Source organism: Oncorhynchus tshawytscha, unplaced genomic scaffold, assembly GCF_018296145.1.
Source record: "Oncorhynchus tshawytscha isolate Ot180627B unplaced genomic scaffold, Otsh_v2.0 Un_contig_5516_pilon_pilon, whole genome shotgun sequence".
Classification (NCBI taxonomy): Eukaryota; Metazoa; Chordata; class Actinopteri; order Salmoniformes; family Salmonidae; genus Oncorhynchus; species Oncorhynchus tshawytscha.
The window spans coordinates 101,026-114,259 of NW_024609316.1; the positions used below are offsets into that span (position 1 = coordinate 101,026).

Genomic DNA, 13,234 nt, shown 5'->3' on the forward strand with positions numbered 1-13,234 from the left:
AAGCGGTGGTGGTTTTTCTTCAAGAAGAGTGTCTTGTTGAGGTGGTGTTGGATGGTTGAGCATGGCGTACTTCTTAAAGAAGAGCGTCTTGTTGAGGTGGTGTTGGATGGTTGAGCATGGCGTACTTCTTAAAGAAGAGCGTCTTGTTGAGGTGGTGTTGGATGGTTGAGCATGGCGTACTTCTTAAAGAAGAGCGTCTTGTTGAGGTGGTGTTGGATGGTTGAGCATGGCGTAGACATGTTTATTCAAGTTACGCCGCTTATTTCTCCGTCAACAAGGGTTACGATTTTGAACGTACCTCCGTTTATTCCCAATGAGTTACTAGAGCGTATGAGTTACTGGAGTGTATGAGTTACTGGAGCGTATGAGTTACTGGAGCGTATGAGTTACTGGAGCGTATGAGTTACTGGAGCGTATGAGTTACTGGAGCGTATGAGTTACTGGAGCGTATGAGTTACTGGAGCGTATGAGTTAATGGAGCGTATGAGTTATGGAGCGTATGAGTTAATGGAGCGTATGAGTTAATGGAGCGTATGAGTTATTGGAGCGTATGAGTTATTGGAGCGTATGAGTTATTGGAGCGTATGAGTTAATGGAGCGTGAGTTAATGGAGCGTATGAGTTAATGGAGCGTATGAGTTAATGGAGCGTATGAGTTATTGGAGCGTATGAGTTAATGGAGCGTATGAGTTATTGGAGCGTATGAGTTAATGGAGCGTATGAGTTACTGGAGCGTATGAGTTATTGGAGCGTATGAGTTAATGGAGCGTATGAGTTAATGGAGCGTATGAGTTAATGGAGGTTATGTTGCTCTGTTGGGTTGCAAACACCTGGCTCTGAAACAGCTTATGTCATTTCGGCGACAGGTGTTTGTTTTGGGACTCACCGGAGCAGACTTTGGAGGTATTGTTTAAAGTCAAGTATGACAACAGACTGTATGTGGTTTATGCTAGTACGGGTAGTCAACAGTGTTTTGAGTGTGGGGATGTTGGCCAAAGCGACATGCTTGCCCGAAAAGGGAGAAGGCGGAGGGACGGATGCATTTGGTCCTTGTAACACCTGGGCCCACTGATGTAGGGAGAGGTGGGCCGACAGCGGTAGAGCAGCCACAAGCACCTGTTGCTGAGGAACAAGTTATCCGTGTTGAGGGCAAGGAGTAGCAGCTAGTCTCCCAGGCAGTGGAGGAGATTTCCACTACGGTAATAGTGTACAGGAGGGGGTTCAGGTGGAGCTAGTCTCCCAGGTAGTGGAGGAGATTTCCACTACGGTAATAGTGTACAGGAGGGGGTTCAGGTGGAGCTAGTCTCCCAGGTAGTGAGGAGATGCCCGGTAACGAGTGATGGGGTACAAGTGGGGAGTGTTGAGAGGGATGTGGTCGAGGGGAGTCAGGGGTCTGTGGCCTCAGTTGAGGAGGATCAGGAGAAGGATATGGACAAGTCTGTTGATATGATAGCAGCTGGCGACGACTCAATTTACAATCTAGAGGAGGTAAATGGGTCCCTGGATCAGACTTTTGACGTTGATAAGTTTGTGAGGTCAGCGGTGGTGTTACAGCAGACGGTGGGGTTCGACCAGCTGAGTGTGAAGAAGCGTTTCCGCTTGAGGAAATGTGTTACTGCTGTCATGGCAACAAAAGGTAGTGGGAAACGTGGTCAGGTTCAGAGACAATTAAAACAATGATGATGATCATGTCTCATAGGGTGTTTTTTCCCCCTCTATGTCTGGTTTCTCCCTGGTTTTCTTCTGTGTTTCCTTTCTCTTTTCTATGTGGCAATCAACTTCAAGGATCCTTAATCAATGTAGTCAAACTGCCGAGGCGGCAGGGTAGCCTAGTGGTTAGAGCGTTGGACTAGTAACCGGAAGGTTGCAAGTTCAAATCCCCGAGCTGACAAGGTACAAATCTGTCGTTCTGCCCCTGAACAGGCAGTTAACCCACTGTTCCTAGACCAGTTAACCCACTGTTCCTAGACCAGTTAACCCACTGTTCCTAGACCAGTTAACCCACTGTTCCTAGACCAGTTAACCCACTGTTCCTAGGCCGTCATGAAGATTTTACGTCACAAAGAGTTTGAAGAAGGATGTAAGGCAGCTTGTTAAGGGCCCTTATGATGGAAATGGAACAAGACAATGGTCGGCTTGGGGCCAGAGGATGATGATGACTTTGTTGCTGAACTGATCTACAACTATGGAGTGGGAGAATATCGCCTAGGCAACGACTTCCTGGGTTTGACTCTAAAGTCTAGCCAGGCTGTCAGCAATGCTAAGCGGCTTGGTTGGCCCCTCAATGAGGTTGGAAAGGTCCTCTATCTGGCTGAGGCGCCAAAACTCAGACTCAAAGTCTAGGGAAGAGGGCTCTGGTCTGAAGTAGTGCACTATATAGGGAATATGGGGCCATTTGGGACACAGCCATGAGAGTGAATCAGTGAGTTAAAACTCTGGCCTTTTATCCCAACACAAGACCTGATCGGAAATCAATGCAGGCTCATGTACTCACTCTCTGCAGTCCCTTCAGCATACCCCATTTCATCCTCCTCCTCTTCAACCTAGCAGAGAGAGAGAGAGAGAGAGAGAGGATGAGAGAGATGGAGAGAATGTTTTTCAATACAATTTAATAAACATTAATTTACAAAACAAATCTGGCGCTAACTGGATGTCTTTTGACAAACGTTTTACAAGAAAAGTGCTGTTGATTTAATAAAACATGCTAATCTGACAGACAGACAGACAGACAGACAGACAGACAGACAGACAGACAGACAGACAGACAGACAGACAGACAGACAGACAGACAGACAGACAGACAGACAGACAGACAGACAGACAGCTAGCTAATGGCAACATTGGGCACCAGTAGCATTTTGGTCAGTAACCAGTAGCCATTTGGCCAGTAACCAGTAGTCCTTTGGGCAGTAGCCAGTAACCAGTAGTCTTGTGGGCAGTAACCAGTAGTCTTGTGGGCAGTAGCCAATAACCAGTAGTCTTGTGGGCAGTAGCCAGTAGTCTTGTGGGCAGTAGCCAGTAGTCATTTGGGCAGTAGCCAGTAGTCTTGTGGGCAGTAGCCAGTAGTCTTGTGGGCAGTAGCCAGTAGTCTTTTGGGCAGTAGCCAGTAGTCTTGTGGGCAGTAGCCAGTAGTCTTGTGGGCAGTAGCCAGTAGTCTTGTGGGCAGTAGCCAGTAGTCTTGTGGGAAGTAGCCAGTAGTCTTGTGGTCAGTAGCCAGTAGTACTTTGGGCAGTAGCCAGTAACCAGTAGCCATTTGGCCAGTAACCAGTAGTCCTTTGGGCAGTAGCCAGTAACCAGTAGTCTTGTGGGCAGTAACCAGTAGTCTTGTGGGCAGTAGCCAGTAACCAGTAGTCATGTGGGCAGTAGCCAATAACCAGTAGTCTTGTGGGCAGTAGCCAGTAGTCTTGTGGGCAGTAGCCAGTAGTCTTGTTGGCAGTAGCTAGTAACCAGTAGTCATTTGGGCAGTAGCCAGTAGTCTTGTTGGCAGTAGCCAGTAACCAGTAGTCCTTTGGGCAGTAGCCAGTAACCAGTAGTCTTGTTGGCAGTAGCCAGTAGCCAGTAGTCTTGTGGGCAGTAGCCAGCAGTCTTGTGGGCAGTAGCCAGCAGTCTTGTGGGAAGTAGCCAGTAGTACTTTGGGCAGTAGCCAGTACCCAGTAGTCTTGTTGGCAGTAGCCAGTAACCAGTAGCCTTGTGGGCAGTAGCCAGTAACCAGTAATCCTTTGGGCAGTAGCCAGTAAACAGCAGTTGTGTTGGCAGTAGCCAGTAACCAGTAGTCTTGTGGGCAGTAGCCAGTAACCAGTAGTCTGTTGTCAGTAGCAAGTAACCAGTAGTCCTTTGGGCAGTAGCCAGTAACCAGTAGTCTTGTGGGCAGTAGCCAGTAACCAGTAGTCTGTTGTCAGTAGCAAGTAACCAGTAGTCCTTTGGGCAGTAGCCAGTAACCAGTAGTCTTGTGGTCAGTAGCCAGTAACCAGTAGTCCTTTGGGTAGTAGCCAGTAGTCTTGTGGGAAGTAGCCAGTAACAAGTAGTCTTGTTGGCAGTAGCCAGTACCCAGTAGTCTTGTGGTCAGTAGCTAGTACCCAGTAGTCTTGTGGTCAGTAGCCAGTAACCAGTAGTATTTTGGGCAGTAGCCAGTAACCAGTAGTATTTTGGGCAGTAGCCAGTAGTCTTGTGGGCAGTAGCCAGTAACCAGTAGTCTTATGGGCAGTAGCCAGTAACCAGTAGTCTTGTGGGCAGTAGCCAGTAACCAGTAGTATTTTGGGCAGTAGCCAGTAACCAGTAGTATTTTGGGCAGTAGCCAGTAGTCTTGTGGGCAGTAGCCAGTAGTCATGTGGGCAGTAGCCAGTAGTCCTTTGGGCAGTAGCCAGTAGTCCTTTGGGCAGTAGCCAGTAGTCTTGTGGGCAGTAGCCAGTAGTCCTGTGGGCAGTAGCCAGTAGTCCTGTGGGCAGTAGCCAGTAGTCCTGTGGGCAGTAGCCAGTAGTCTTGTGGGCAGTATTCCAGTAGTCCTGTGGGCAGTAGCCAGTAGTCATGTGGGCAGTGAGGTGGTGGTGAGGGGGGTTAGGGTGGTGAGGGGGTAGGGTGGATGTGTGTGAAATCGACTGGGGTGCCAATGATGAGCCAGTTTGTCACGTAAGCCCACCAGCCGGTCTGATGACTCAGGAGAGAGACGGAGAGGGAGAGATGGAGGGAGAGAGAGAGACAGAGATAGGGAGGGAGGGAGAGAGAGGGAGAGGGAGGGGGAGAGAGAGAGAGAGAGAGAGAGCTTCCTTCACAGTAAGAATCAGGTACACAGTATACAAAAAAAGACAACACACACACATTCAAATGAAAACACCAGCCAGTTCACACACAAACCAGCCAGTTCCAGGTGAAGCTGGATAAGAGAATGAGTGTGAAAAGCTGTCAGCAAAGCAAAGGGTGGCTACTTTGAAAAATATTAAATATAATTAGATTTGTTTAACAGTCTGGTACACTATAACAGAGGTCTATAGTTCCGACAGTGAGGGGAGATGCTGCTGGGGATTTGAAGACTGAGAGGAAGTGAAGACTGACTGAGAGGAAGTGAAGACTGACTGAGAGGAAGTGAAGACTGACTGAGAGGAAGTGAAGCCTGACTGAGAGGAAGTGAAGCCTGACTGAGAGGAAGTGAAGACTGACTGAGAGGAAGTGAAGCCTGACTGAGAGGAAGTGAAGCCTGACTGAGAGGAAGTGAAGACTGACTGAGAGGAAGTGAAGACAGAGGAAGTGAAGACTGACTGAAAGGAAGTGAAGACTGACTGAGAGGAAGTGAAGACTGAGAGGAACTGAAAACAGAGGAACTGAGAGGAAGTGAAGACTGAGAGGAAGTGAAGACTGGAACTGAAGACTGACTGAGAGGAAGTGAAGCCTGAGAGGAAGTGAAGCCTGAGAGGAAGTGAAGCCTGACTGAGAGGAAGTGAAGCCTGACTGAGAGGAAGTGAAGCCTGACTGAGAGGAAGTGAAGACTGACTGAGAGGAAGTGAAGACTGACTGAGAGGAAGTGAAGACTAACTGAGAGGAAGTGAAGACTGACTGAGAGGAAGTGAAGACTGACTGAGAAGAAGTGAAGACTGACTGAGAGGAAGTGAAGATTGAGGAAGTGAAGACTGACTGAAAGGAAGTGAATACTGACTGAAAGGAAGTGAAGACTGACTGAGAGGAAGTGAAGACTGACTGAGAGGAAGTGAAGACTGACTGAGAGGAAGTGAAGACTGACTGAAAGGAAGTGAAGACTGAGAGGAAGTGAAGACTGGAAGTGAAGACTGAGGAAGTGAAGACTGACTGAGAGGAAGTGAAGACTGACTGAGAGGAAGTGAAGACTGACTGAGAGGAAGTGAAGACTGACTGAGAGGAAGTGAAGACTGACTGAGAGGAAGTGAAGACTGACTGAGAGGAAGTGAAGACTGAGAGGAAGTGAAGCCTGAGAGGAAGTGAAGACTGACTGAGGAAGTGAAGACTGACTGAGAGGAAGTGAAGACTGACTGAGAGGAAGTGAAGACTGACTGAGAGGAAGTGAAGACTGACTGAGAGGAACTGAAGACTGACTGAGAGGAACTGAAGACTGGAACTGAAGACTGACTGAGAGGAAGTGAAGCCTGAGGAAGTGAAGCCTGAGGAAGTGAAGCCTGACTGAGAGGAAGTGAAGCCTGACTGAGAGGAAGTGAAGCCTGACTGAGAGGAAGTGAAGACAGAGGAAGTGAAGACTGACTGAAAGGAAGTGAAGACTGACTGAGAGGAAGTGAAGACTGAGAGGAACTGAAAACAGAGGAACTGAGAGGAAGTGAAGACTGAGAGGAAGTGAAGACTGGAACTGAAGACTGACTGAGAGGAAGTGAAGCCTGAGAGGAAGTGAAGCCTGAGAGGAAGTGAAGCCTGACTGAGAGGAAGTGAAGCCTGACTGAGAGGAAGTGAAGACTGACTGAGAGGAAGTGAAGACTGACTGAGAGGAAGTGAAGACTGACTGAGAGGAAGTGAAGACTGACTGAGAGGAAGTGAAGACTGACTGAGAGGAAGTGAAGACTGACTGAGAGGAAGTGAAGACTGACTGAGAGGAAGTGAAGACTGACTGAAAGGAAGTGAAGACTGAGAGGAAGTGAAGACTGGAACTGAAGACTGAGGAAGTGAAGACTGACTGAGAGGAAGTGAAGACTGACTGAAAGGAAGTGAAGACTGAGAGGAAGTGAAGACTGGAACTGAAGACTGAGGAAGTGAAGACTGACTGAGAGGAAGTGAAGACTGACTGAGAGGAAGTGAAGACTGACTGAGAGGAAGTGAAGACTGAGAGGAAGTGAAGCCTGAGAGGAAGTGAAGACTGACTGAGGAAGTGAAGACTGACTGAGAGGAAGTGAAGAATGACTGAGAGGAAGTGAAGACTGACTGAGAGGAAGTGAAGACTGACTGAGAGGAAGTGAAGACTGACTGAGAGGAAGTGAAGACTGACTGAGAGGAAGTGAAGACTGACTGAGAGGAAGTGAAGACTGAATGAGAGGAAGTGAAGACTGAGAGGAAGTGAAGACTGTGGAGGTGAAGACTCTCTTCCTCCAACTAACATGAGAGCTTAAGACAATGTTCATCCCAATCGGCACCATATTCCTTATATAGTGCACTACTATAGACCAGAGCCCTATTCCCTATATAGTTCACTACTTTAGACCAGAGCCCTATTCCCTATATAATGGTACTACTATAGACCAGAGCCCTATTCCCTATATAGTGCACTACTTTAGACCAGAGCCCTATTCCCTATATATTGGTACTACTATAGACCAGAGCCCTATTCCCTGAGTGGTACTAAGACCAGAGCCCTATTCCCTAGTGGTACTACATTAGACCAGAGCCCTATTCCCTATATAGTGGAGACCAGAGCCCTATTCCCTAGGAAGTGCACTACTACAGACCAGAGCCCTATTCCCTATAGTGGTACTACTATAGAACAGAGCCCTATTCCCTATATGGTGCACTACTTTAGACAAGAGCCCCATTCCTCCAGTAACTACATGAGACCAGAGCCCTATTCCCATATAGTGCACTACTATAGACCAGAGCCCTATTCTCTATATAGTGGTACTACTATAGACCAGAGCCATAATCCCTATATAGTGCACTACTATAGACCAGAGCCCTATTCCCTATATAGTGCACTACTTTAGACCAGAGCCCTATTCCCTATATAATGGTACTACTATAGACCAGAGCCCTATTCCCTATATAGTGCACTACTTTAGACCAGAGCCCTATTCCCTATATATTGGTACTACTATAGACCAGAGCCCTATTCCCTATATAGTGGTACTACTATAGACCAGAGCCCTATTCCCTATATAGTGGTACTACATTAGACCAGAGCCCTATTCCCTATATAGTGCACTACTTTAGACCAGAGCCCTATTCCCTATATAGTGCACTACTACAGACCAGAGCCCTATTCCCTATATAGTGGTACTACTATAGACAGAGCCCTATTCCCTATATAGTGCACTACTTTAGACAAGAGCCCCATTCCCTATATAGTGGTACTACATGAGACCAGAGCCCTATTCCCTATATAGTGCACTACTATAGACCAGAGCCCTATTCTCTATATAGTGGTACTACTATAGACCAGAGCCATATTCCCTATATAGTGCACTACTATAGACCAGAGCCCTATTCCCTATATAGTGCACTACTATAGACCAGAGCCCTATTCCCTATATAGTGCACTACTATAGACCAGGGTCCTATTCCCTATATAGTGCACTACTATAGACCAGGGCCCTATTCCCTATATAGTGGTACCACTATAGACCAGGGCCCTATTCCCTATATAGTGGTACTACCATAGACCAGAGCCCTATTCCCTATATAGTGGTACTACTATAGACCAGAGCACTATTCCCTATATAGTGCACTACTATAGATCAGAGCCCTAGTCCCTATATAGTGCACTACTATAGACCAGAGCCCTATTCCCTATATAGTGCACTACTATAGACCAGAGCCCTATTCCCTATATAGTGCACTACTATAGACCAGAGCCCTATTCCCTATATAGTGCACTACTATAGACCAGAGCCCTATTCCCTATATAGTGCACTACTATAGACCAGGGTCCTATTCCCTATATAGTGCACTACTATAGACCAGAGCCCTATTCCCTATATAGTGGTACTACTATAGACTAGAGCCCTATTCCCTATATAGTGCACTACTATAGACCAGGGCCCTATTCCCTATATAGTACACTACTTTAGACCAGAGCCCTATTCCCTATATAGTGCACTACTATAGACCAGAGCACTATTCCCTATATAGTGCACTACTATAGACCAGAGCCCTATTCCCTATATAGTGCACTACTATAGACCAGAGCCCTATTCCCTATATAGTGCACTACTATAGACCAGAGCCCTATTCCCTATGTAGTGCACTACTATAGACCAGAGCCCTATTCCCTATATAGTGCACTACTATAGACCAGAGCCCTATTCCCTATATAGTACACTACTATAGACCAGAGCCCTATTCCCTATATAGTGGTACTACTATAGACCAGAGCCCTATTCCCTATATATAGTGCACTACTATAGACCAGGTCCTATTCCTATATAGTGCACTACTATAGACCAGAGCCCTATTCCCTATATAGTGGTACTACTATAGACCAGAGCCCTATTCCCTATATAGTGCACTACTATAGACCAGGGCCCTATTCCCTATATAGTACTACTTTAGACCAGAGCCCTATTCCCTATATAGTGCACTACTATAGACCAGGGTCCTATTCCCTATATAGTGCACTACTATAGACCAGAGCCCTATTCCCTATATAGTGGTACTACTATAGACCAGAGCCCTATTCCCTATATAGTACACTACTATAGACCAGAGCCCTATTCCCTATATAGTACACTCCTTTAGACCAGAGCCCTATTCCCTATATAGTGCACTACTATAGACCAGGGCCCTATTCCCTATATAGTACACTACTTTAGACCAGAGCCCTATTCCCTATATAGTGCACTACTTTAGACCAGAGCCCTATTCCCTATATAGTGCACTACTATAGACCAGAGCCCTATTCTCTATATAGTGCACTACTATAGACCAGAGCCCTATTCTCTATATAGTGCACTACTGTAGACCCTATTCCCTATGTAGTGGTACTACTATACACCAGAGTCCTATTCCCTATATAGTGCACTACTATAGACCAGAGCCCTATTCCCTATATAGTGCACTACTATAGACCAGAGCCCTATTCCCTATATAGTGCACTACTATAGACCAGAGCCCTATTCCCTATATAGTACACTACTTTAGACCAGAGCCCTATTCCCAAATAGTGCACTACTATAGACCAGGGCCCTATTCCCCATATAGTGCACTACTTTAGACCAGAGCCCTATTCTCTATATAGTGCACTACTATAGACCAGGGCCCTATTCCGCATATAGTGCACTACTATAGACCAGGGCCCTATTCCCCATATAGTGCACTCCTTTGACCAGAGTCACTAGGGAATAGGATGCTACTGGGATGCCACAGACTGGCTTCTCCCCATCTTCCATCGGCATCAGACAATGACTCTAAATATGAATCATCTGTCCATTCAAATGCCTCCACAGCAGCCGGCGCTCTGTCTATCTCTTTTTCCAAAAGGTAAATAGATATACATGTACGGAGTGGGGGGGGTGGCGGACGAAGAGGAATTTCTGCTTCGTCACGACGTTGTAGCTCCAAATGCCGATGTGACATTTGATTACAGTAATAGCCTTGAGATAAAAGGCGCCTTCGTAATGTCTTAGTGATTATATGATATAGGTTCAGAACAGCCTTAGTAATGTCTTAGTGATTATATGATATAGGTTCAGAACAGCCTTAGTAATGTCTTAGTGATTATATGATATAGGTTCAGAACAGCCTTAGTAATGTCTTAGTGATTATATGATATAGGTTCAGAACAGCTTTAGTAATGTCTTAGTGATTATATGATATAGGTTCAGAACAGCCTTAGTAATGTCTTAGTGATTATATGATATAGGTTCAGAACAGCTTTAGTAATGTCTTAGTGATTATATGATATAGGTTCAGAACAGCCTTAGTAATGTCTTAGTGATTATATGATGTAGGTTCAGAACAGCCTTAGTAATGTCTTAGTGATTATATGATATATGATATAGGTTCAGAACGGCCTTAGTAATGTCTTGGTGATTATATGATATAGGTTCAGAACAGCCTTAGTAATGTCTTAGTGATTATATGATATAGGTTCAGAACAGCTTTAGTAATGTCTTAGTGATTATATGATATAGGTTCAGAACAGCCTTAGTAATGTCTTAGTGATTATATGATGTAGGTTCAGAACAGCCTTAGTAATGTCTTAGTGATTATATGATATATGATATAGGTTCAGAACAGCCTTAGTAATGTCTTGTGATTATATGATTATATGATATAGGTTCAGAACAGCCTTAGCAATGTATTAGTGATTAAATGATATGATATAGGTTCAGAACAGCCTTAGTAATGTCTTGGTGATTATATGATATAGGTTCAGAACAGCCTTAGTAATGTCTTAGCGATTATATGATATAGGTTCAGAACAGCCTTAGTAATGTCTTAGTGATTATATGATACATGATATAGGTTCAGAACAGCCTTAGTAATGTCTTAGTGATTATATGATATATGATATAGGTTCAGAACAGCCTTAGTAATGTCTTAGTGATTATATGATATAGGTTCAGAACAGCCTTAGTAATGTCTTAGTGATTATATGATATAGGTTCAGAACAGCCTTAGTAATGTCTTAGTGATTATATGATATAGGTTCAGAACAGCCTTAGTAATGTCTTAGTGATTATATGATATATGATATAGGTTCAGAACAGCCTTAGTAATGTCTTAGTGATTATATGATATAGGTTCAGAACAGCCTTAGTAATGTCTTAGTGATTATATGATATAGGTTCAGAACAGCCTTAGTAATGTCTTGGTGATTATATTATATGATATAGGTTCAGAACAGCCTTAGTAATGTCTTAGTGATTATATGATATAGGTTCAGAACAGCCTTAGTAATGTCTTAGTGATATAGGTTCAGAACAGCCTTAGTAATGTCTTAGTGATTATATGATATAGGTTCAGAACAGCCTTAGTAATGTCTTAGTGATTATATGATATATGATATAGGTTCAGAACAGCCTTAGTAATGTCTTAGTGATTATATGATATAGGTTCAGAACAGCCTTAGTAATGTCTTAGTGATTATATGATATAGGTTCAGAACAGCCTTAGTAATGTCTTAGTGATTATATGATATAGGTTCAGAACAGCCTTAGTAATGTCTTAGTGATTATATGATATAGGTTCAGAACAGCCTTAGTAATGTCTTAGTGATTATATGATATAGGTTCAGAACAGCCTTAGTAGTGTCTTAGTGATTATATGATATATGATATAGGTTCAGAACAGCCTTAGTAATGTCTTGGTGATTATATGATATAGGTTCAGAACAGCCTTAGCAATGTATTAGTGATTAAATGATATATGATATAGGTTCAGAACAGCCTTAGTAATGTCTTGGTGATTATATGATATAGGTTCAGAACAGCCTTAGTAATGTCTTGGTGAATATATGATATAGGTTCAGAACAGCCTTAGTAATGTATTAGTGATTATATGATATATGATATAGGTTCAGAACAGCCTTAGTAATGTCTTAGTGATTATATGATATATGATATAGGTTCAGAACAGCCTTAGTGATTATATGATATAGGTTCAGAACAGCCTTAGTAATGTCTTAGTGATTATATGATATAGGTTCAGAACAGCCTTAGTAATGTCTTAGTGATTATATGATATAGGTTCAGAACAGCCTTAGTAGTGTGTTAGTGATTATATGATATATGATATAGGTTCAGAACAGCCTTAGTAATGTCTTGGTGATTATATGATATAGGTTCAGAACAGCCTTAGCAATGTATTAGTGATTAAATGATATAGGTTCAGAACAGCCTTAGTAATGTATTAGTGATTAAATGATATAGGTTCAGAACAGCCTTAGTAATGTCTTGGTGATTATATGATATAGGTTCAGAACAGCCTTAGTAATGTATTAGTGATTATATGATATATGATATTATTATTATTAATAGATTATATCATGAGAGTCGTTATTAAGTTAATGTGTGTATGGGTTGCTGAACAGCAGAAATAGATATTGTGGGTCTATAGTAGTGCACTATATAGGGAATAGGGCTCTGGTCTATAGTAGTGTACTATATAGGGAATAGGGCTCTGGTCTAAAGTAGTGTACTATATAGGGAATAGGGCCCTGATCTATAGTAGTGCACTATATAGGGAATAGGGCTCTGGTCTATAGTAGTGCACTATATAGGGAATAGGGCTCTGGTCTGAAGGGAATAGGGGGCCATTTGGGACTGTAGCCGGGGCTCAGACAACTAGTTTCATATCAAATATCTGATAAACATTACAATAGAAGAGATTGGATTATTATGGTGCTTTTCCCCTAAGAGTAAAACCACTTTACATGGAATTAGAGGGAGAAGGAGGAGAGGAGAGGAGAACAGGGGGAGACAAGAGAGGAGAACAGGGGGAGACAAGAGAGGAGAACAGGGGGAGAGGAGAACAGGGGGAGAGGAGAGGAGAACAGGGGGAGAGGAGAAGACAATAGAAGAGAGGAAGATATGAGAGGAGGATGAGAAGTGCTCTGT

At 43.9% G+C, this 13,234-nt stretch overlaps 1 protein-coding gene across 1 annotated transcript in view; it reads right to left on the reverse strand.

Annotated features, from left to right (window-relative positions):
• LOC121844590 (adenylate kinase isoenzyme 1-like) overlaps positions 1–13,234 on the reverse strand; it is a gene marked incomplete at its 5' end in the record, with an annotated part of 97,289 nt that overhangs the window by 61,877 nt on the left and 22,178 nt on the right. Inside the window, 1 exon segment of the mRNA XM_042314854.1 lies at positions 2,494–2,542. Coding sequence (XP_042170788.1) covers positions 2,494–2,542 — 49 coding nt within the window.